Raw genomic sequence first — 21,619 nt, forward strand, 5'->3', positions numbered from 1 at the left:
CTATCGTCTCGTATCGTATGCCTTCATTTTATTTGTATAGTTTGTATAGTTTGCTCTTTATGAAGGCGACAGGGTGACCATGTGATACATTCTCCCTAATGTAGCCCACAGATTAAAACAACACAGTTTAGTCAGAGAGGCTGTTTACCTTTTCTCTGTAATTAAAAATATTACAACCATGCCAACAGCTTAACCTTTTGTCCAAAATGAACATACATGAACACCAAAGCTTACCTGACCACCCCTTGTCTTCGAGTTGCATTAAAGAGCGAAGCAGGATAATGACAGATGGACAGCCATTAAAGGAAAGAAGAAGAGCAGAAAAGGCTGAGTTATTTCAAAAGGGCAGGGGCAGGGCAGGATTTTCAGGCAGGAAAAGAAAAGATGTTGACTGAAGAAGGCAGACTTGGCTTCATCTGGACACCGAAGCCTCATTTTTTGTTCTATGACAAGCAGACATTCCTAAACGTTATTTTGTGACTGCTCATGGGGCATCCTTCTGAGCATCAGCAGAGCAATACCTTTCGTCTACAGAGGGTTCTTTCAGCTGCAGGTGTGGTTTCACACCCGTCATGGGTCGCATGTTGGTCGATAAGGCCTTGATGGTGTAGTTGATCTCGTTCTCCCTCGTCACATCACTGTCATAACCTTGTAAAGGAAAGAAAATTCACAGATTTCGCTTTAGCAATGGAAACATTCGATGAATAAAAAACCTGAAAAGATACAAATCTTTCACCTCCATCATCCTCACTCTCGATGTCCGACTCCTCGCTGTCACACTGTTTGAATTCCCGGTGGCCCTCGGGCTCATGGGCCCAGATCATGAGGCACGTGTCGCCCCCACCAACCGTAACCAGGAGGCTGTCATCATGGGTCCATCGCACATTGGTAACATGTGTGCTGTGGGCCACATAGCGTTTGAACTTTGCATACTTCCCCTGGGGGAGAGGGACAACAATAGTTTAACACGTGACATTAAAACACAGAAATTAACATAACATTTGCATGAACCTTAAACATAAGCCTAACAGTAAGGAATGAGACATTCAAACCAGATAAGAAAAAGACTGATGCATTGTCTTACCTTGACAGGGTATCTGAAGAGCTTGACGTATCCTAAGTCATCTCCTGTTGCTAGCACCTTCCTGTCATTACTAAGGCAGGCAGCGGTGACCTCAGTGACCTCACTGACCAAAGGCCAGATTCCCTCAACATACGTTCCCAGGACACACGTCCACGTGCTCCAGTCAATCTTCTCCACCTTAACCAAGTGAGTAAATGTTAATTTATTTAGCGCATTTATTTTACTTCACAATGAAAGCATTAACTATCAAAACAGGCAGGATAGTAACACACACAAGAATAACAAAATAAAACACAAAAATTCAGAAAAAGAGCCTGATAGGTAATAACTAAAATGTTTTAAAATATGAAATCTACAGGCATCCCTGTAGACAGCCAACACTGGAGTAATGTGCTCTCTACTCTAGGCTTTATAGGAAGACCGGCTGCAGTATTTTGAACCATCTGCAGGCAAGCTAGAACTCAGGCTGAGGCAAGACTATAATGAATTCCATTAATCTAGCCTTGAAGACACAAAGGCATGGATTCATTTCTCTGGACTTTCAAAAGATAAAATATGTTTGACCTTAGATATTCCTTAATTGGAAAAAAACATAATTGCGCCAGTTTATTTATAGGAACAGTAAAATCCAGGGATGAGTCAAATGTGGCACCGAAATTGCTTGTGTACTGCTTGACAATTGAGGTTAAAGGAATAGTTTGGCATTTTGGCAAATGCATTTATTCACTTTCTTGTTGAAATTTCAATGAGGATTCTGATACAACTCTCACGTCTCACATCTGTCTGTTAAATACAAAGACTGGAAACAGGGAAACAACTTGCCTCGCTCTGTCCAGTGGTCCCAACAAAACACAGCTATCAGCACTAGCTCCTCCTGTTCCCTGTCTATGTGCTAAGCTAAGCTAACTAGCTGCTGGTTCCAGCTTCGTATTTACCATACAGACATGAAAGTGGTTTCTCATCTAACTATCAGTAAGAAAGAAAATATCCCAAAATGTCAAACTATTCCTTTAAAATTGTCCCAGAGACTGCTGCTGGGTCATTTGATCAGTCTCAGTGCCAATAATAATACTCTCTGTGTTATCCTAATTAAAACTGAGAAAGTTCAGTTTAGTTAGTCAACTGACATTGCAACATTAAACGTACAAGTAAAGCTGAATATCATCAGCATAAAAGTGAAAAGATATATTTAAAAGACGCACATAAGGCCCAACTGGAGCAAATAAATAGTGAATAAAATGTGACCAAGAACAGACCCTTGAGGCACTCCAAAACAGCAGATTTAACCATCACAGAAAGTTGTCCATTTAACAAATACAACATAAAACAACTAAGGGAAGAACCAGATAGGCCAGCCCACTGTCTCGGCCTGTCAAAAATGATCCTGTGATCAAGTGCACAAGAGAAGAGTTAATGGGAGGGACAGAGGAAACAGTCATGCATCATGATGAGGTGAGACGAAGGAGCAAAGGTTGGAGAGGACATCTGAGGTTCCAGAGAGACACCACCAAGCAGCAGCATCTATCATCTCTGACCCTTATGTTCTTAATTTTTCCCTCGGCTGTATGCCTTGCAAGGTGTCTGAACGTAGCGCTGTATTAAAAGGGGCCCTAGACACTATCCCACTTCCACTGCCAAAATTAGAATCATACTGTTGAAAAGTGGGCCGTGTTCATGCTTCATTGCCCTTCCCCAAGCCTGCTCTGATCCCGAAGGGAAAAGTGGGCCAACAGCACCATAACCCACGGCTGCTGCTGCGCCTTCGCTCCCTGCTTACCTCTGTAGCCGGGATGGTCTGCCTCTTGCCGCGAGGAGCCTCAAAAAAAAACTGCTCTTTAGCACCTGTGTTGACTTGGAGTAGTTTTCCTGTGAATGAGAAAGGCCAGCGGGCCATGGTGCTTAACTGTTTTTTAACAGATTTTGAATCCATAATTGGTGCTTAAGCAATCGTTTTCATGGATTTACTGAGATAATAGTATTTAAGGAAGCATATTTACCTCTCTTGTCCCAGTCCAGATGGGTAATGTAGTTGAGGCATCCTTTGCACACGCCAACTCGTTTACTGCTCATTACATTGTAAATATCCACAAATGTGTCCCCTGATGCTACTGCAAGGTACTTCCCAGCACCTGAGCAAACAAAAGAGAGAGAAGTAACAGGTTCACACAAAATATCAACAGAACTGTGTATTTTTTGTCATGCTTGCAGCCTGTCTCAACAGATAGCAATGTCAGTCGGTTGGTAGTTTGGTCTCCCAGTTTATTCCAGGCTGAAAAATCACATCTTAATAATGTCAACAATTATTGCATAAATTGCATTGCCATAAAATCTAGTACAGATGTGTTGTTGTGACTCATATGTTGTATCCTAATGATTTGGAAGAGCCACTTGCTTTTCCTCTAGTGCCACCATGAGGTTCACATTTGTGGCTTTGAGTTTTGCCTTAACAACATTTATTTCCCTGTTAGGATAAATTGTAATAACTTTGGTGATCTCTTAACCTTTCTAGCGGCACCATCCGGTCTAAAATGTAATGTGTCCCATTACTAAATGACAAAATACCTTCAAAACTAATGACAGCAGCCTCAGCTGTATTGTGCAAATGTTTGCATGCTAACATGCTAAACTAAGATAGAGTACATGGTAAGCATTACCTGGTAAACATCCAAATGTTAGCATTGTTACTGTTAGCATTGTCACAAGTACAGCCTAAATACAGGCACTTAATGGTATAAAGAACATTGAAAACATTGTGAATTGCAATGAGCTCATTAATTGTTCTTACTTTTCTGCATTCAACATTCCCCTCATTTTTTCATGAGGGGAAGCTGTCATTACTGACCTATTAAATAAGAGTTCTCTTTGGTTCATTATGTTAACCAAACCAAAATCCATTTCCGGCTCAGCATTACAGTGCTCAGTACAGCGACTTCTACTCTAAGATGATGGCACTCATCTCATGGTGTTGGGTTGAGAAACAGGATCCTTTGCATTGTGGATTAAGGTTAAGTGTCCAGGGGAAAGACAGTTTAGTTTCTTGCTCTCACTTTGTCTGCCCCTACTGCGTCCCATTCTGCTCTTGCTGTCTCTCTACCTGGCCCTAATACAGAAAGCCATTAATTTGGGTCAGGCCTGTAGCAATATCTCCCCTACTCACAGCGGGAAGGGAAATATGCACACCTGCTGAACTTCTGCACAGCATCCTAAATAAACTAAAATGCTCTGGGGGCATAGATTTTAGAGGCCTATTTACTTCTCAGACAAGGATTTGAGGGGAGTTATTGTAAGGGTAAAGAAATATGGAGGTGAACCACAGACCTGGAGAGAATCTGATATCAGAGATACTGTCCTTGCGGTGGTGGAAGGACACCAGGTCCTCCAGGGTGTCTGCGTTCACAATGAGGAAGCTGCCGTCATTCAGACCCACCGCCAACGCTTTGCCATCAGGGGAGAAGCAGCAGCAACGACCGCCTGTGGAGGGTAACGTGTCTGATAAAGCCCTGGGACCAGCGCACTTCCTCTCAGAAAATACACTCATCTGTTATGTCTGAGCAGTGACTCACCCTTTCTGAGCTTGCGTACAGCCAACATGCAGTGGCTGGGCGAGAGGTCCCATATGCGCAGGGTTCTGTCATCGCTGACGGTGGCACAAAGAGGAAGATGGGGATGAGTGGCCAGGCCCCACACTTCACCCTCCATGTGACCCTGCAGACACATACAATGGCATTGTTAGTTGAATCTCTTTATTTATCTGCCCTCAATGCGATTTCTGTCATTATGTCCATATACTGAGGACAGCTTTGCTTCTCTCATCAATTGATCCCGTCCATCAAAATGCGCGTATATTTTAATGCATTTGAAAAAGGCAATCAATTGTATTCACTTTGTCTGTCTTCAATCAAGGGAACCTGGAAGACACTGCTGGACACTTAACTAAATTAAGAATCTCCCATTCAACACAATTAATCTCTGTTTATAGCCATCGTGTTGGAGTTTCTATATCAAATTTGTATCATCCAGATAGCCACTGCTTTCTGTTCATTTACAGAAGATTTCACCTTGTTGTTGGTGCATTAAATGATACTCCAACTTAATAAATTTGAATTTGAATATAATCCTTAGAGTACCCCTGAATACACCACCATGTTTCACAACAGCCCTGCTACTCCATTACAATGTAAATGACACTTTGACAACCACAAGGCTGAGAAGACACTAACTAAGATGTCAGCCAGTCATCCAGTGCATCTTCAACTTTTTAATCTTTACTAACTCGGAATAAATTCCCTCACAGACATCGTAATGAGGAACAACTACAAGTAGCCTCCTCATGAATACCCTATCTGGGAATCTGATGTGCTGTATATTGTTAGATTTGTGAATACTTTTGTTTAGCCCTTAGTTTTGATCTGCATCTTACCTGGACCAGCAGCGTGATGGGGCCACTCTTGTCCACCTCCAGGATTTCTCCGTTTTTGGTCCCAACCAGGATGTGGCCATGGCCCAGAGATATGGCACGTATGGAGGGGTTGTCCTCCAAAAGCAACCCTGTAGAGTCAGTGAATTAGAGCATAAAGTCAGAAATCTTAGCTCTAACCAAAACAAAGAAAAAAAACTTAATTTCAGCTAAAAGCATTGAATGTTTATAATGGATTTGCATTGGATGGATGTATTACATATCTGGAACTAGAAAGAGTGATCCAAGGATAGTGGAGGACAATGTTTTACCTTTAGAGCCTGGAGCTAGGACTGCTCTCTTGATGGCATAGGTCTTGAGGCATCTTTCGAAGGTGTCGTCCCACAGAGCAACTATTCCGTCCTTTCCTCCAGTCACAAATCCCTGCGGGGACAATATATTGGCACATTTAACCCTGCAATGATATGCTAAAAGAGATAGCCAGACAAAAAGGGAGACAGATTGAAAAATATACTTCTCATCTAACTTCATCATTTAGTTTATTCTGATGCAATAAAATCATGATATAATAATATAAAGTTTGCATGATTTATAATGTCTGTCACCTAAAAAAATGCTTTCCATAACCGTAGTTTAATGTGATGCACATCATTGATTATTTATAACTGTTGCTGCTTATAACTGCTTGAACAGTCTGGATGGACATCACATATAAACTTTTGTCCATATTGTCCACTTCCATAGATGCAACTAAAAAGAGAGTGAGATAGGAATTCAGATATTTTAAGGATATTTAAAAAAAGTTCTCACTGGTCAGTGAAAGAGCCTTTTCCCTGTGGTACCTTTTCTAGAGCGTGCACAGTGAATACAGGGCCATCATGAGCCTTGACAGTCTTCATCAGGAACATGTCCCTCCAGATGCAAATGTCCCCCGTACATGTGCCTGAAAACACCATCTCCTCCGACCAGCCGTACACGGCACACATCATAGTCTCCGTCTTCCCCATGTTCCCCTTGCGCCCAATTAGACCACCACCTGAAAGAGAAACAGACAACTCACAGTAAGATGTGTCACAGGTAAGCCAGAGTTTTGCTTGTTAGAGTCTCTGCTATTCAATAAAGAGTAAAAAATAAAATCTACGGATCTTACCAGCCTTATGCCAAAACTTCATATGTTTCACACCAGCTGTGATGAGCTTGTCAGGAAGGTAGGGATTTATTTTGACAACAAATATCTTGTCCTTGCTTCCTCTGAAAGACAATTTTTACATCACAAAATATGCATTTGTAAATTCTTTGATGCATCCACAAGCTTCAGATGTTTTTTTATGTTTCACCTATTCTAATGCTTGGTCTTGAGAGAAACTAAATTAAACTTCATCATACTTTTTTGAGTTGGAATGAGAATTAAATTTGAACTTGAAATATAAAAAGAATGAATCCACTGTAGCTGTAAGCAATTATTCAAGGGCCAAGTGCATAAAGCAGTCTACACTGAGGCTTTTCAATCATGGCAAAGAAATGTAGAAATATGCCATACTCTGTGTTCCTGTGTGTTCAGAACCAAACTGAATTGCAAGGATTGGAGTATCAAAAATGTTTCTGAATGCATAAATAAAAAAAAACATTAAAAAAACAAATAATAAAACCATCTCAAAGATACGATAGCGAGAGGACTGAATTATTGTTATAAAAAAAAATGTTTGACTGAACTCAGAGGATGAAAAGGTTTGTTGATACATGAAAAATCTCAAGAGCAAAAAAATGTGTTACATTTTAGACTGATAAAGATACCTACTGTACTACAAAACAATTTATTAGTTTGTTTCTTCCCACTTTTGGGGAAAGAACATTTACAGACCAACTTGCGTATTAACAGGGATTAATTAATTCTTTCTTCTGTCTTTAAATTGAAAATAAAATAATATATTGTTTAATTATGTACTTAGTTTTTATTCATTTGTTATTTGCACTTTATACATTTTTTATATTTTTCTCCCCCTAGTTGATATGGTTAAAACCTTTTCTGTGTTGTGTAGTTGTATTGTACTGTATATACGGTTTTTATCGTCTCACTAAGTGCATGGTGTGGGCCTTTTCATACCCTGCTGACACAAGGATGAGTAAGAACGGTGCAAAATGCAAAGAACTACCAGTGATGAGGGAGTCAGCAGCTTGTGGTTCAGATACGTCAAGGGAGAATGGCCAGAAAAGTACAAATGAACAGACATAACATAATGAGGTCAATAATGTCCAAATTCAGTGCTGGTGTGCAGAATCTGAAAATGCACCATATAGGACTGTCTCTGATGGGATGCAACAACATACTCTGTTACACTATGTTACAGGCAAACCTAATAAACTGGCACTTTAGTGCACACGTACCATAAATAAACACAAACCAAAACCTTTTGTTGATTTCCATGTCTGACTAACCTGCCAAACTGTTTTTAGAGAGCTGTGTTTTGCTTGTTAAAAACACAATACAATAATAGTTTTTAAATAATGAACTGATTGTGGCACTAGAGGGACTAGTAGTATTCAGCTATGACTCCCTTTAGGCTCCCTAACAAGCATTATAAATGCACTAGAAACAGAAATAAATTTACTGTAACTTTGCGTTGTCCTCTGATTGCATTGCACAATATAAACATTGAGGATCAGTCGATGGTCCTGTCTGATGAGATAGACGGTACCTGAAACTTTTAAGTTCTCTAATAGCTGCCCTTAGTGCTGCTGCATTACTCTCAGCCTCAGTGAAGCTAAAGAAAAATCACTTTCTTCTCCCTCTTTGTCTCTTACATTAGTTTAGCCCTTCCTTGCCAATCTCAAGGATATGTTATATACATATATACATCTTCCAACCCTTCACGCCTCCCCCCTCTGACACCCACTCCTCCTCTCCCAGCTGAAGACTAGACAGTGACGGTGCACAAGCTAGGCTCTGTCAGGCCCCATTTCCCTCTGCCTGCCTCAATGCACTGCCCACCAGGGTCTGCAAAGGAGATTAGTGCAGCTCCAAGCTGTCCCTGATCTGCAGTGAGAGCTTGGCACACAAAACGCAGGAGAGCAACGCGCAATGCACTGCTCCAAACTAGCCAGGGGGAATTTCAATGGAGTAGATACTAAATATGAACATCAAGTAGGGCGAGTAACAAAGAAAAAGCAAAGATATTTTGGGATGCGGATGTTTTCAGTTAGATACCTCTGGTTCCCTCTGGTTTCTGGGTTATATAATTTTACCTGCTGTGAAATTGAAAATCCCACATGATGTGCAGAACAAATGAAAACCTCTCATGCTTTGCAGCAATTCATAATGCAGGTCGGGTAAGATAAACCACTTGCATCAAATGCACAAGCCCGGTGTGTGTGCCCCATATCTGGTCGCATGTATCGTTTACATCCTATGTACACAGTGATCATTTGCATCATTGTCATACTTGAGCTCAGGATTATGTCACTCCTAGAGGAAGTCTTTCTTTATCTTTAATGCTCTTTTAAGATGTAAATTTATATTTAGTCTTTGTGGTCCAATTAGTTTGAGCCATCAAGTTTAACTAATTATGGATTTACAGAAGGGGCCATGGGGCAGACTCACTGAAATGTTCAGACTCTGGCAGGGTTAAGTGCTGCAGTGGGGCAGCCTTGCAATCTAAAAGGTAATTCCCCTTATTTCCTCTCCTCCATCAATCACACTGTCAGCCCTGCATAGCAAAGTGGCTTCAATTTAACCCTCATCCATAAATGTCTGTTTTTAACCTAAAAGCGCTAAAACAATCTTTAAAATTAAAAGGAACGTTAGTGATAGCTTTCAGGATGTGGTGACAGCAAATGCTGCCAGCTCAAAGGCCAACTGGCGGCTCTAATAAAACTTACTAACCGCATGGCAGAGAGCTTGTCCCCTTTCCTCCAGTCCCACAGCACAATAGTGTGATTGTCGTCCAGGCCCACCGAGGCCAGACGTTTGCCATCCGCTGTGGAGAGGAAACCAAAATCATTCAGTACAGCACAGACAGAGCCAGCTCTTGCTTTGGTTCAGTGAAGTTTGGCTCTTGTTAGCAACATGAAAGCAGACTGGTAGGTTTGATCTACGGCAGGTGATTCCCTGACACTGACATACAGATCACAGCGTTGTCTCTGTCTGGGGCCAATTAAAGGAAGAGAGATGAACAGTGCTACCTTGATGCTGCCAGACTGTTCTGAAAAAGGGACAGCAGAAATAGTTTTTTCTGTGTTGCTTGTAAATTGGTGTCTTGTGAATTTACCCGTTTCTTTTATGTGTGAAAGAAGTTTTTTGTTCCCCCACGTGAAAGCAGGGTGTCTGGAAGGATTTGTGAATATAAATGAAGGAGTCTGTCTGGAGGAGGAGAACTAAAAGCAGTCTGAAAAAATAGATGTTTACCAGAAAAGTCCAGAGCACACACTCCGAGCTGGTGGAAACCCTTCAACACGGACATGGGTTTTAACGTTTCTGTGTCCCAGATGTGGATGGAGGAATCTCTGCCAACCTGGATGGACAAAAATATTTAAATTATGTATACAGTCTACTTAATTCAACCCATTTACTCATGAGAATTTTGCGTCTATTATGGCAAAGAATCTCCAGCATCTCTCAGCTAATCTCTGATAAGCCATAAACAAAACACAAAAAAATATATTTTTTAAATATAATAGAAATTATATTTTAGTGGTGGCAGCTACCTGGCCTGTCGCTACAAAGTCCTTCAGGGGGTGGATAGCCAGACAGAGGATGTCATCATCATGGCCCATGTAGAAACGTTGGGTATTCTGCTGTCTGTTGTACACAACTCCAATGGCAGCTACATGGTAGACTATCTCCCCAGTTTGGGTGTAGAACAGGTTGCTCCTGCAATCATAACCCCTGTAGCTGCAAACGAACAAACAGATTAGCTTATACAAAGTGCAACATCTCCAATTTTGAAAAGCTTGGCTATTTGAAGTTCATCTTACAATATGAGGCTTTCCACAGTTTTTCAATTCTGATGCTATAGAGTAAGCCTACCCGTGAATGAAGTGCAGCTTCACTCCGCTTCCCGGTGCTCGCTCTCTCTTCTTCATGGCTGTCGCTCGATGCTTCTCTTTGCACTGCTCTTTGAGCTGAGGTAGATCTTCTTTATAAACCTGGACACATGTAGAACAGCGTGTGCCTTTATTTAGTTTAACGACAAATAATGTTCAGGGAGACGTGTTTAAAAGGGGAACATCTTTGATATGATCACAAACCTGTCGTCGATAGGTGAGCTGCGTCTCCTGCTCGATTTCTGAGTCCATTTCAGGTACGTCTGACTGATCAGAGTCTGACTCTTCACTATTAGAGTCTGCCAAGGTCTCTGCAGGCAGTAACAAGGTTGCATCACACCTTGCAAGTGAAACCCTTCCCCTGTCTCTAAATCGGACAAAAATCCCACTGCACACACACAGTAAAAAAAACTGCATCTTGTTTCAGTAGAAGTGAGGGTTAATCATGTAACAATACTGTGACATCTCCTATCTATCAGGCAGTCGTGCTTCACAGTGACAAATGTATAAAAATGCTGATGCAGCACAGTAAAGTCGTGCCAAGACAAAGCAATAAGAAAAACTGGCAGCTAAGGGCAGCTACTCACCATATCCATTAGGAAAATTAAAAGGAAAGGCTGTTAGTATGTGCTTTAATTTCAGAAAGCACAGCTGCAGCCTGTCTCTGGGAAAAAATATGACTTGGGAATGACAATGCAATTATACGTTCCAAGCTTCATTCACTTTTATTGGATTTGTCTTAATTAATGTGATGGCCATTCCTTTGCAGAGCTTTACGGATATGGCTGCTCATGAAAGAAAGTACGAGAAGGAAACAATCTAGTATATTGCTCTCTGGTGGTTTAGCACATCAAGTTCACGAGGCTGGTGGGAGCAGAATGGGTGCACGTTATGTAACAGCCAGTCACATTCACATAACCCCTAATAGGTAACTAAGAAATGTACTGTGATATTTTATTTCTTGAATTGGGTTGCCATTACCACAGTTATTGTGGACGTTTAGATAGATAGTGATACATAAGCTGATAATCATGGGAAACATCCTTATGCACTTCCTTGCTAAGAGTTAGGTGATAAAACTGATATCCCTTTTATGTCTGTTGTGGAAACTGAAAATCAGACTCTGCCTAGGATCGATGAGTAAGGATATCCAAAATATCACAAAAATTTCCTTCACATTGTACTTTAAATATGAAGTTACTACCAGCATAGTAGCTTAGCTTAGCATAGTACAAAGACCAGAAACAGGGGGAAACAACAAATATAATGTATTGAGTAATTAGCTCTAGATGTGCTGGTAGGTGGATGTTGTTAGCGTTGGAAAGAGACAGGCTAGCTATACTAGTTACATTTGATTGTTTTAGATTAGATTAATTAGATTAGATTGTTTTATTAGTCACACAAATGCCGGTCGAATTTGTTTTCCGTACAGTATTTGTTTAAGCTCTGCTTTACGTACATTCAATACAAACAGCAAATAGACAATCACAATGTGTAACAATACAAAATACATTGGAAAAATGGCCATGCCGGTGGTGTGGGATGAAGCAGCTACGGAAAAAGCTGTTTGTGAAGCGTTTGGTCTTGGTGGAGAGTGACATGTAGCGTCTCCCTGAGGGAAGGAGCTGGAAGAGGTGATGAGCAGGATGTGAGGGGTAGGAGATGATTTTCTTTAGGGGGGTTTTGCTTGGCTGTCCATGCTACTGTACCATACTGTAATCGATTGTGTGATAATGGACTCGATGATAGCTGAGTAGAACAGAACAAGGAGTTGGTGCTTGGTTCTGATAGTTTTTAAGCTGCCTGAGGAAGTAAAGTCTTTGTTTAGAATTGGGGTTGCTTGCAACATCACTTTCTGCAGGGCACACTGGGGTGAGGGGGAATGAGCAGTTGGACCACATTGCAAAGGATAGCTTAAGCAGAGAAGCAGATCTCCATTTATCCATGGGGAGAGTGGAATTGAGGGAAATAATCAAAGATGGCTTAACTAAAGAATGGCTGAGAGGGTGGCAAAGACAAGTCCGGGGTAGACACTTCTTTTCTATACAACCTAAAGTTAGGAAAATATGTTTTTGTAGTTCTCTGTCCCGTATTGACTGAGTGAAACTCTGTAGATTGAGGTCGGGCCATTGTGGGTTAAATGATTCTATGTAGGAAAACATGTTTCTGGCTTGTGTGAATGTGGGATCCTTGAAACAGTAAGGCATGTTTTCCTAGAATGTAGAACGTATAGGGCAGAAAGAAAGGTATTATTTGTTAGATTGACAGGACTTGGAGTTGAGGATTTTTCTGTTGCATCTTTGTTTGGACACAGTGAGAAACACATATTGATCTCCAAGGCAGTTTTGCAATTTCTACATGATACAGGATTGTATGTGAGAATTTAGATCTAACTCTGACCTGTGGAGGACAGTAATATGCTTAACAGCGTCTACACTGCCAAAATCCAAGAAGAAGAAGAAGAAGAAAGTCTTTTTTGAGCTTTTGCAATGACATATTCAGTGTTAGTTGTCCATTTCAGGTTATTGCTAATGTGTGTTCCTAGGAATTTAAATGAGTCAGTTATGGTGATTGGATTGCTGTTTCTTTGTATGGGTGTTTTAGGAAATGGCCTACGTCTTAAGTCAACAATGAGTTCCTGGGTTTTGGCTGTGTTGAGCTGGAGGTCATTGTTTGAACACCAAGTGACAACTGGGTCCACCTCATTGCAGTGCTGGGTTTCATCATTGTTTGAGATGAGACCTACAACGCTTGTTTCGTCCGCTTACTTTATTGTTCTCACCAAAGTGTCTGGTAGGTGGATTTTCTTAGCACTGGAAAGAGCCAAGCTAGCTATTTACCCTGTCTTTGTGTAAGCTAAGCTAATCGGCTGCTTGTGGAAGCTTCATATTTAGCTGCAGACATAAGAGTGGTATCAATCTTCTCATCTAACTCTTGGTAAGAAATTGACTAAGCATATTTCCCTAGGAGCTAGAGCCAGGAGGTGACTAGCCTAGCTAAGCACAAAGACTAGAAACAATGGAAAACACCTGGCTCTGTCCAAAGAAGAAAAAAAAAACGCCTATCCTCTTCCAGTGTTTATGCTAATCTGAAATAATCCATCTCCACATTTAACGCACAGACATGTAAAACATCTAACAAGTGTATTCCCCCCACCACAACTATTCCTTTAGAGGAATTTTGCAGTATACTGTTATGCAATATCTGAGTGGGCGATAAAGTAGATAAAATTTCCATAAGCGTTCCCCTCTTAGCCTGATTTGAAAGTGTCTTGTTGGCAGAGACATTGATTTTATGAAATAAGTAATATCAGTAATGCAAGTCACTGGTCTCCAGACAAAGCTGCATTAAAATGTAATATTAATGATTGGATTGATGAGAAGGTAAAATGTAAATCCTGTTTTTTCAGATAATATATTTTCACATCATGGTTAAACAGTGACAGTGGCAGGGTATCATCTTACCTTGTGGCACTATATGCAGAGCTTCTTTAGACTTTCTTTCAGGAACAAACTTCCACTGGAACACTGAGTGATCAGCACCACCAATAGTTATGACCCACTGGTAGTCATGTGACCATCTGGCGTTGGTTATGTGGGCTGAGTGACCTAAATACTTTTTAAATTTTGCACCTAAAATCAAGAGGAAACATATCATTAACACAGTTGATAACAATATCAGAATGCATGTACTTAACCCATTAAAAATTAAACGATTGGGTCTTCTATACCTTTTTTTACACATGGGTATCGTAAAAGTTTGACTAATCCATAGTCGTCAGCTGTTACTAAGACTTGATTGTTAAAGTTGGCGTCCACAGAGTTGATGTCATTGATATCTGAGTACTTGGGCCATATTCCGTTAACCTCAGGGCCCAACACACATGTCCATGAAGCCCACTGTACCAGCTTCAGCTCCTCCCTATTGGTCACTTCCTTCCCACCTCAACAGAAGACAGAAACATTTTATCTCACAAAGAAGCTCTGTGATGATATTATATCAAAGCAACGTTGATTTTTTGGGGGGCTTTTTGATTGCCAGTATTTCAGAGAACATGATTCAAATAGTTGTAATAGCTGTGCTACAAAAGACATTCTCCTGGGAATGTGGACTTACTTGGCATCCTGTAGAAGAGCCTCCTGCCACTGCCATCATTAGTCTGCAGGTACTTGCTATCTGTAGACCAGTCCATGTGTGTAATGAAGCTGTTGGAGCCGATGCACTCGCCCACTTTCTTGTACCTCTGCACCACACCATAGATGTCCACTGAATTATCATTAGAGCCAACAGCCAAGTGGGCCCCATCAGGGGAATACTTCAACTCATGGATGGCCTCCTTCCTGTCCTTGATGTGGACCACCTCTGTCATATCTCTGCAGGGAAGCAGAGAAATGTCGCTTGAATGAGGAGCTAAAATGGACACAAAATGATGAAACTCTTCATCATAGCGGCCATTCAAAGAGCACCAAACATTTCCCATTTGGCCTTTGAATTGTGTACCCACCTGACTCTGAGAACAGTGAAGGAGCCATCCTTCATTCCCAGGGCCAGATGAATGCCATCAGTGCTCACAGCTGCACAGCGGATAGGCTCCTCCATGTTACAGCGAGCTATCAGTGCATGATCTATAAGGCTCCATAACCTTTAGACACAGGGGAGTAGGACAAATGAAAAGGCAAAGCAGTGATGAGTTCTACATCGAGTCAAACAACCATGGCAGTGATGCCTGTGGTGTCTGTCCTGTTATGTATGTGGTTTATGACTGCATAGTGACAACTGTAACTGCTTCCTTGTTGTAAATTTTAGCAATGAAAACCATCCAGAGGTTTAAAAATAAAACAAAAATAATTAGTTCAACAATTTTGGCCTAAGAAGCCCTTCATCAGAAAGTTATCAAGGAGAGTGGGACACCCTAAGTAAATGGGATAAAATGTTCCTTAAACTAAAGTAACTAAGTAATGAGAAAAATCATGTTTTTTACTAACTAATCATCATCATGGAATACAGTTGTCAATAACATTTTTGATGTAGAAACTAAATAAAAATGTTTTCGCCAAAATGTAGCAAAACACGTTATTTGAACATCACTGTGACATGACGACATCTTTTTCTCGAAAACCTCTCTGTGGTTAATCCTGAAGCTTCACCTGACTGAGCGATCATCACTTCCTGTCATGGCCAGAGGCTTGGTGGGGTGGACAGCTAGAGCCCACAGCTCACCCTCACAGTGGCCCTGCATGATGAGGAAGGGTTTGTTGCGGTCGTGGACCACCACCTCGAAGATCTCGCTGTCCTGCGTGCCCACCAGGATGTGATCTCCCCGCCAGCACACGCTGCGCACAGACAGCCCTATCATAAAATACACAAATGCACTTAAAAACCAGAAGAAAATTTAAAAAAGCATGCTAACATGAAAGCAGACAGACATTTGAAAATGCTTATACAGTCATTATAAGAGACAGGACGGGGATAATAAAGACACGAGGTGCAAAGTGCCATCTGCGGACTACCTAGGACGGAGATTTTAACAGGAAAATACAAGCATATGTTGTCATGTGCAATCTTTCACTGACTCTGAGGTATTCAGCGAGAAAAGGATGGAGGAAGCGTGTGCTGTATACATATGTGAACATAACATCTGGATACGACGTAAAACTGCAACAGAGCTTGGACTTACTAACAACAAGAGGAACAGCAGAACAATGTGGGGACTGCTACAAACAGACTGACATGTTTATTAACTCCGTCTGCAATGACATTACCCACCTCGGCTATTTTCACCTCTAGCTACTGTAAGGTCCAAGTTTATATATACAAGAGATGGAGAAAATAGAAAACAAGAAAGAGAATGTTAGTATGGAGAACAGAAATGGCATTAAGTGTTTTTTTCTATTTGGAGATTTATTTGGTTCTTTCAGTGCCTCAGGCGACCACAATTCGGCCTGCAACCTTTCTGTAATCAGATTAAACGGGAAAAGGAGGCAGTTTCACATCACCTTTATATCCTTGGTCTGTTTCCCTGAGATCAATGACAGTAATTGGTTTGAAGTTGAGATCCCACAGCCGGACACAGCCGTCTCGGCCCCCGGTGGCAAAGCCCTCTTCACAGACATTCATGCTGAAAATCCCTGACTGGAGGAAATGACAGGCTGTCAGTGAGGATCTGCACAACAAATGAGCAACGACAGAACCAGCCCCAGCTGCAGACCACGCAGTGCTGCTGCTGCTGCTCAGCCAGGCATTTGTTTAACAAGGATTTCACAATTAAAAACCTGCTACAGAGGCCTCAAGATAACACAGAACGAGGTAATGGGAGGTGTAATTTTCATTCCTGGAAAGCTCTACTGATGGCCTCCTTTGGTTAAAAGTTTCTGTATACCCAGGGAAGTCCCTTGTTAAACCCTTACTGAGACATTTGGTGGTACAAAAAGCAGGAATGAACATGTAGTGTAGTTATTATCCCCTCCCCCATCCACCCATCCCCTCACCCAGCTGTTGATCCAATAGATATTATTTAATCCTGTAGAGCAAAAGGCTGATCCTTTTCTACTGAGCAGAATCAAACACAGCCAGCGTGCATGGCCTCAGCCCTGGTTCAGATTCTATCACTGAGATTCTTCTGTACAGTATATGGTGCAGCAGGGTTAGTATGCAAAATCAGCCTGAGCCACAAAGTACAAAACATTTTGATATTATAAACTCACCCCATGTGCTCCTTGCACCGTCCTCATCAGGTTGATCCCTTTCCACACGTAGATGTCACCATTCAAGGCACCTGAATATGTGACCTCGTCCTTGGCGCAGGCAAGGCAGAGGATGGTTTGGAGATCCCCCGTTTTGCCAAAAACACCACGTTTGGGTGTGAGAGCATTTCCGCATAAGCTCCAAAACTGCAAACACAAACAGAAAGAGTGAAAGAGTATGGTGGCTAATAATCTCCCCTGTAATCCTGTCCTGAAAGCGCAAATGGACAATTATAGAACATTTGAATACGGCAGAGTGAAAACCATCAAGTCATTTATGATTTGAAAGCCACACACAGGGCATTAACAAAATACACACGCACACAGACCTTGAAAGATAGCAAAGTCAAATTCAGCAACCCACCACAACCCCCCTCCCCCCTTCATGTGATACTGGGAACTCTTGCTGGGGGTCAGTGCTGTAACCACCTGATCAGCATGCACAGACACAGACACACGCACACATACACGCATTATTTATGAACAAGGTCATCGGGATGCACGGGCACGGCCTCGTCTGAGAGGTAAATCCATCAAATGGAGGAGGAGAGAGCGAAAGAGAGACGCTCTGTCTGCATGGAGATGAGATCACCGGGAGAAGGAGGGCGTCTCGAATGCTGAGACGCGGCCATCAGCACGTGAAACAGAGACGCACTCATCAACGGAAAGCAGCAGGAAGATGACAGAATGTCAGCTCCGCTTTCTGGTCTACCTAAAGGAGAATGTACCTGCACATTACCTGAAATCTGGCTCACTGCAAAAATGTTTTAAACACTATGGTAACCTTGAACCAGAATGATTCTCAGAAAAAACTGAAATCGTAAGCACATGGCGATGCTGTGTTTGACCACACAAGAATTGGTCAGCAGAGGCTTGATAGAGAATCACACAATGAACAAATGAGCTCCTCGATAGTGACAGCCTGTCACACCCTCACTAACAACTATCCTCCTGACTGATAGGGCCGCTGAGTGCTAACAAAACGGATCGATTATCACAGCCAGGTATCACAGCCTCAGATACAGTCCTGCCATTTAACATCTCAGGCTTGTACGCACCTTAACAGGACAGCTCTCTCCTAATCCTGAGCTCCTAACTGCGCCCTGAGTGAGTATTTGCATGTGCTTACATTTGGGGTTGAGGCTAGGTTAAGTTAAGGTTAAGTAGTAAAGATCATCTGGGAAGGTGTATATGCAGGTTGAAGTGTGTCAAGTCCTTGGTATGTGTAAAGTTTGAGATGGGAGTGGGTTGTGTGGCCCAGCCTGTTGCGGAGGCAACAGGGATGGATGTGGCGTGACTGCAGAACCCTCCCTGGCCGCAACTGATAAGGCAGCGAGACACGGGCGCTGGCTAATCCCTTTGCTGCTGAATTACTGAGAGGAGACGAGATGCTGTAGGGGTTTATGATGAGGCCAAGAGCAGGAGGGAAAGGCACAGAGGGAGAGTGGAGTAGAAAGGTGGAAATTGAAGCTGGAAACTGAAACTGTGAAGCAGTGTTGCTTTCTCTGTATAACACTTTTAATTTCTTTCACCAGACATCCTCCAGAGAACTCCAGGAATATTGGAAGCTGCCCCTCTTAACCCAGGATTAGTGGTATGTCATTAGCTTAGTTACCTCCACCATCACTCAAAGGAAAACCTTTTTAAATGTAATTAATTCAGAGTGCTGTAACTCAGCAGCCACTGCACTGCATCACCCCTCAACCCTTTTATCTCACTCATAAAATCCCCCCTGTGAAACTACAGTGACCCTGAATGGTGTCAGTGTGCTAACAGAGGTCAACTCTTTGGCAGCTCACTGTAAAGAAAACTAGATGAGTGGCTGTCAGTGTTGCTGGAAGCTGATCTTCTCATAGCTGCTGTCATCCATCCATATGGTGTCAAAAGCAAGCTCACCTCTGTGGCAATATGTGGCATTGTGAGACACAAATACACATAAATATATGTTTGACGACGCACACTCTTATAGCTACCTTATAGGATCATGTTCGCATGTTAGCAAAGTTTTGCTGACCACTCATACATACAGTTTTACAGATTTCCGGATGTGCTCATTGGTGTCCATTCATTTCTGTGTGATATGAAAAGCTATTGGTAGACTCCATCCATCGCAGTGTACATCAAGCCTACAATGTTTTTTGTCAATATTACATTATTGTGGAACCTGATATTGATAATTTAACTTACAAACATGTATGCAGATTTGATGTCTTTTTTAATAAAAACTTTCCATAAGGGACCATGTACAATATCACATAAATGTTACCTTTAAGTATCTTGTATCAGAGTTAGCTTAAAGATCATTTCTATCTACATACAACAAATGAGACTAAACAGGACAGGGCACATAAGACAAAAGGATACACACACGATGATCACACACACCATGTCAGAGTTCACTATGATGGGTTACACAACTCAAGTTGTTTCCAAAGTCTGCCAATTTTCATAACATACAGATGAATTAAAACCATTGCATAGGAACCAGAGATGCTCACAAGAATTTGAGCTAGAGTCCAAGTCAATCTCAAGTCTCTCATGGTTATTTTGAATGTTGTATCACCTGCTGCGTTCAATCCAGGTTGCTTATAAAACTGCATAGCTGTATGGAATACTGTAACCTGTATTTCATTTACAGAGCACAACCATGAAATGTGCAATGCAATTATTGACAGCTTATTAAATACTGTAAGTCAAACACTCCCCAGACTCTTGAACGCAGTGTAACATTAACTAAATAAAACTGTGACGTTGCATAATCAACAATAAACCTGTAACCTGTTTTTAACTTACAGAGCACAACCATGTAATGTGCAATGCAATCAATGACAGCTTAAACTACTGTAAGTCAACACATCCCCCACTCTCAAACCAGTGTAACGTTATAACTACATAAAATTGTAAGGTTAAATGATCCAACAATAAACCTGTAACCTCTTTCTAGCCAACGTATTAATTAACGTTATGGTAGCCAGCGGGACGTAAATGATTACGTTTATTGACCACCACAAGTTTGGAAAGTAAACAAACGTTCATTCATCTTTTCATAACGAACGACAGTCGGAGTTAACCTCTCGTAGGTCGTAGCTGAAGCAAGAAGCAAGCTAACGTTAGATGGCCAATGGTGAGCTGGTGGTGTATACACACCACAGGTTATAACCTATTTGCGTTCAGCGCTTCTTTGTTTGGGTCTTTTATGAAGTTTTAAAGCCAAAGTTTATGATGAATGGCACAGCAGCTGCGATGTTTGTTGTCCTCTCTCACGTGCTACGTAGGCAGGTTATAGATAACGGAGGGAGGGTATAACTGCAAGCTCATCAGAAGTTTCCTAAAAAAACAAACATTGTTCACGAGTCCCGCACCTTGAGTCCGAGTCGACTCTGAAGTCTTTTGAGGACGAGTCTCAAGTCGAGTCTCAAGTCACTGTGTGTGCGACTTAAGTCGCACTCGAGTACGAGTCTCTAACTCGAGTCCCCATCTCTGGTAGGAACCACAGAAAATTCATCCAAATTCCTAAAACACAGCAGCATGGTTTGCAAGTGGTTAGCTGTGATGTGAAGTAAACAGCATTTGCAGTAAATGAGCGAATGGTTCCCAATCTGGGGGTTGGGACCCCCACAAGGATCCGTAAAATAAATCCAAGGGGTCTTGCGATAATTAACAAGATAGGAACGAGAAAAAAACATTTCTGCAGTACAAAATTCTGTTCATTTTTCAAGACTCTAATGTTTCCCTTTGTTTGAGTCTCTGGATGAACTTGCCTCTTCAGGCCTCTAGAAGTAAAGTAAAGAATGAACAGGTCAGGAGTGGTTGCAAGTAGATAATGCTTTGCAACAAGCCAAAAGGTTGGGAGCCACTGGGCTACAACATGCAAAACCAGTGGTACGGTCCTTTAAATAGCTTTTAATCAGCAGCTAGTCAGGCAGTGGGCAGATTATCCGTAGGTGTGGTGTTTCCGTGTGTGTGGGCTCAAGAGGGGCACGCTAATATCTAAGCTGTCCTGAACTAATGAAAATACAAATGACTGTATAATTAGCTAGGAGGAGCTGCAGGAGGGGAGAGCGATGCCAGCAGCCTCAATCCTCGTCACAGAGGTTGTGTTTTCCTCAGCCTGCTAGTGAGTAGATTACTGGGACTAAATCTCCTGGATGCTCTGAGTGCTATAATCGCCGAGCGAGCACAGGGCTGGGGAGCAGATGTCACATGGTCCGCAGGGTGAAGGCTGGGGAATTATGTGGGACAATTGCTGGATTGCCTTGGCATCAGGAAACCAGAAGGGAGGGAAAGAGAGGAGGAGGGGAAAGAAATTCAGTGGGGGGGGGGGATTTGGGTGCA

General features: G+C 41.9%; 1 protein-coding gene across 1 annotated transcript in view; it reads right to left on the reverse strand.

Moving 5' to 3' along the window:
- eml5 (EMAP like 5) overlaps window positions 1–21,619 on the reverse strand; it is a 42,475-nt gene that overhangs the window by 8,236 nt on the left and 12,620 nt on the right. The window contains exons 5-27 of the mRNA XM_046063139.1: window positions 17,246–17,431; window positions 16,538–16,673; window positions 15,689–15,890; window positions 15,046–15,183; window positions 14,658–14,914; window positions 14,272–14,484; window positions 14,006–14,173; window positions 10,746–10,852; window positions 10,525–10,643; window positions 10,203–10,389; window positions 9,904–10,009; window positions 9,382–9,475; window positions 6,652–6,752; window positions 6,344–6,537; window positions 5,813–5,924; window positions 5,505–5,632; window positions 4,648–4,789; window positions 4,403–4,555; window positions 3,082–3,213; window positions 2,862–2,950; window positions 1,085–1,261; window positions 737–938; window positions 522–648 (exon numbers count right to left, since the gene is read on the reverse strand). Coding sequence (XP_045919095.1) covers window positions 522–648; window positions 737–938; window positions 1,085–1,261; window positions 2,862–2,950; window positions 3,082–3,213; window positions 4,403–4,555; window positions 4,648–4,789; window positions 5,505–5,632; window positions 5,813–5,924; window positions 6,344–6,537; window positions 6,652–6,752; window positions 9,382–9,475; window positions 9,904–10,009; window positions 10,203–10,389; window positions 10,525–10,643; window positions 10,746–10,852; window positions 14,006–14,173; window positions 14,272–14,484; window positions 14,658–14,914; window positions 15,046–15,183; window positions 15,689–15,890; window positions 16,538–16,673; window positions 17,246–17,431 — 3,470 coding nt within the window. The remainder of the gene's footprint in view (window positions 1–521; window positions 649–736; window positions 939–1,084; window positions 1,262–2,861; window positions 2,951–3,081; window positions 3,214–4,402; window positions 4,556–4,647; window positions 4,790–5,504; window positions 5,633–5,812; window positions 5,925–6,343; window positions 6,538–6,651; window positions 6,753–9,381; window positions 9,476–9,903; window positions 10,010–10,202; window positions 10,390–10,524; window positions 10,644–10,745; window positions 10,853–14,005; window positions 14,174–14,271; window positions 14,485–14,657; window positions 14,915–15,045; window positions 15,184–15,688; window positions 15,891–16,537; window positions 16,674–17,245; window positions 17,432–21,619) is intronic.

This window comes from Micropterus dolomieu, linkage group LG11 (assembly GCF_021292245.1).
Source record: "Micropterus dolomieu isolate WLL.071019.BEF.003 ecotype Adirondacks linkage group LG11, ASM2129224v1, whole genome shotgun sequence".
Classification (NCBI taxonomy): Eukaryota; Metazoa; Chordata; class Actinopteri; order Centrarchiformes; family Centrarchidae; genus Micropterus; species Micropterus dolomieu.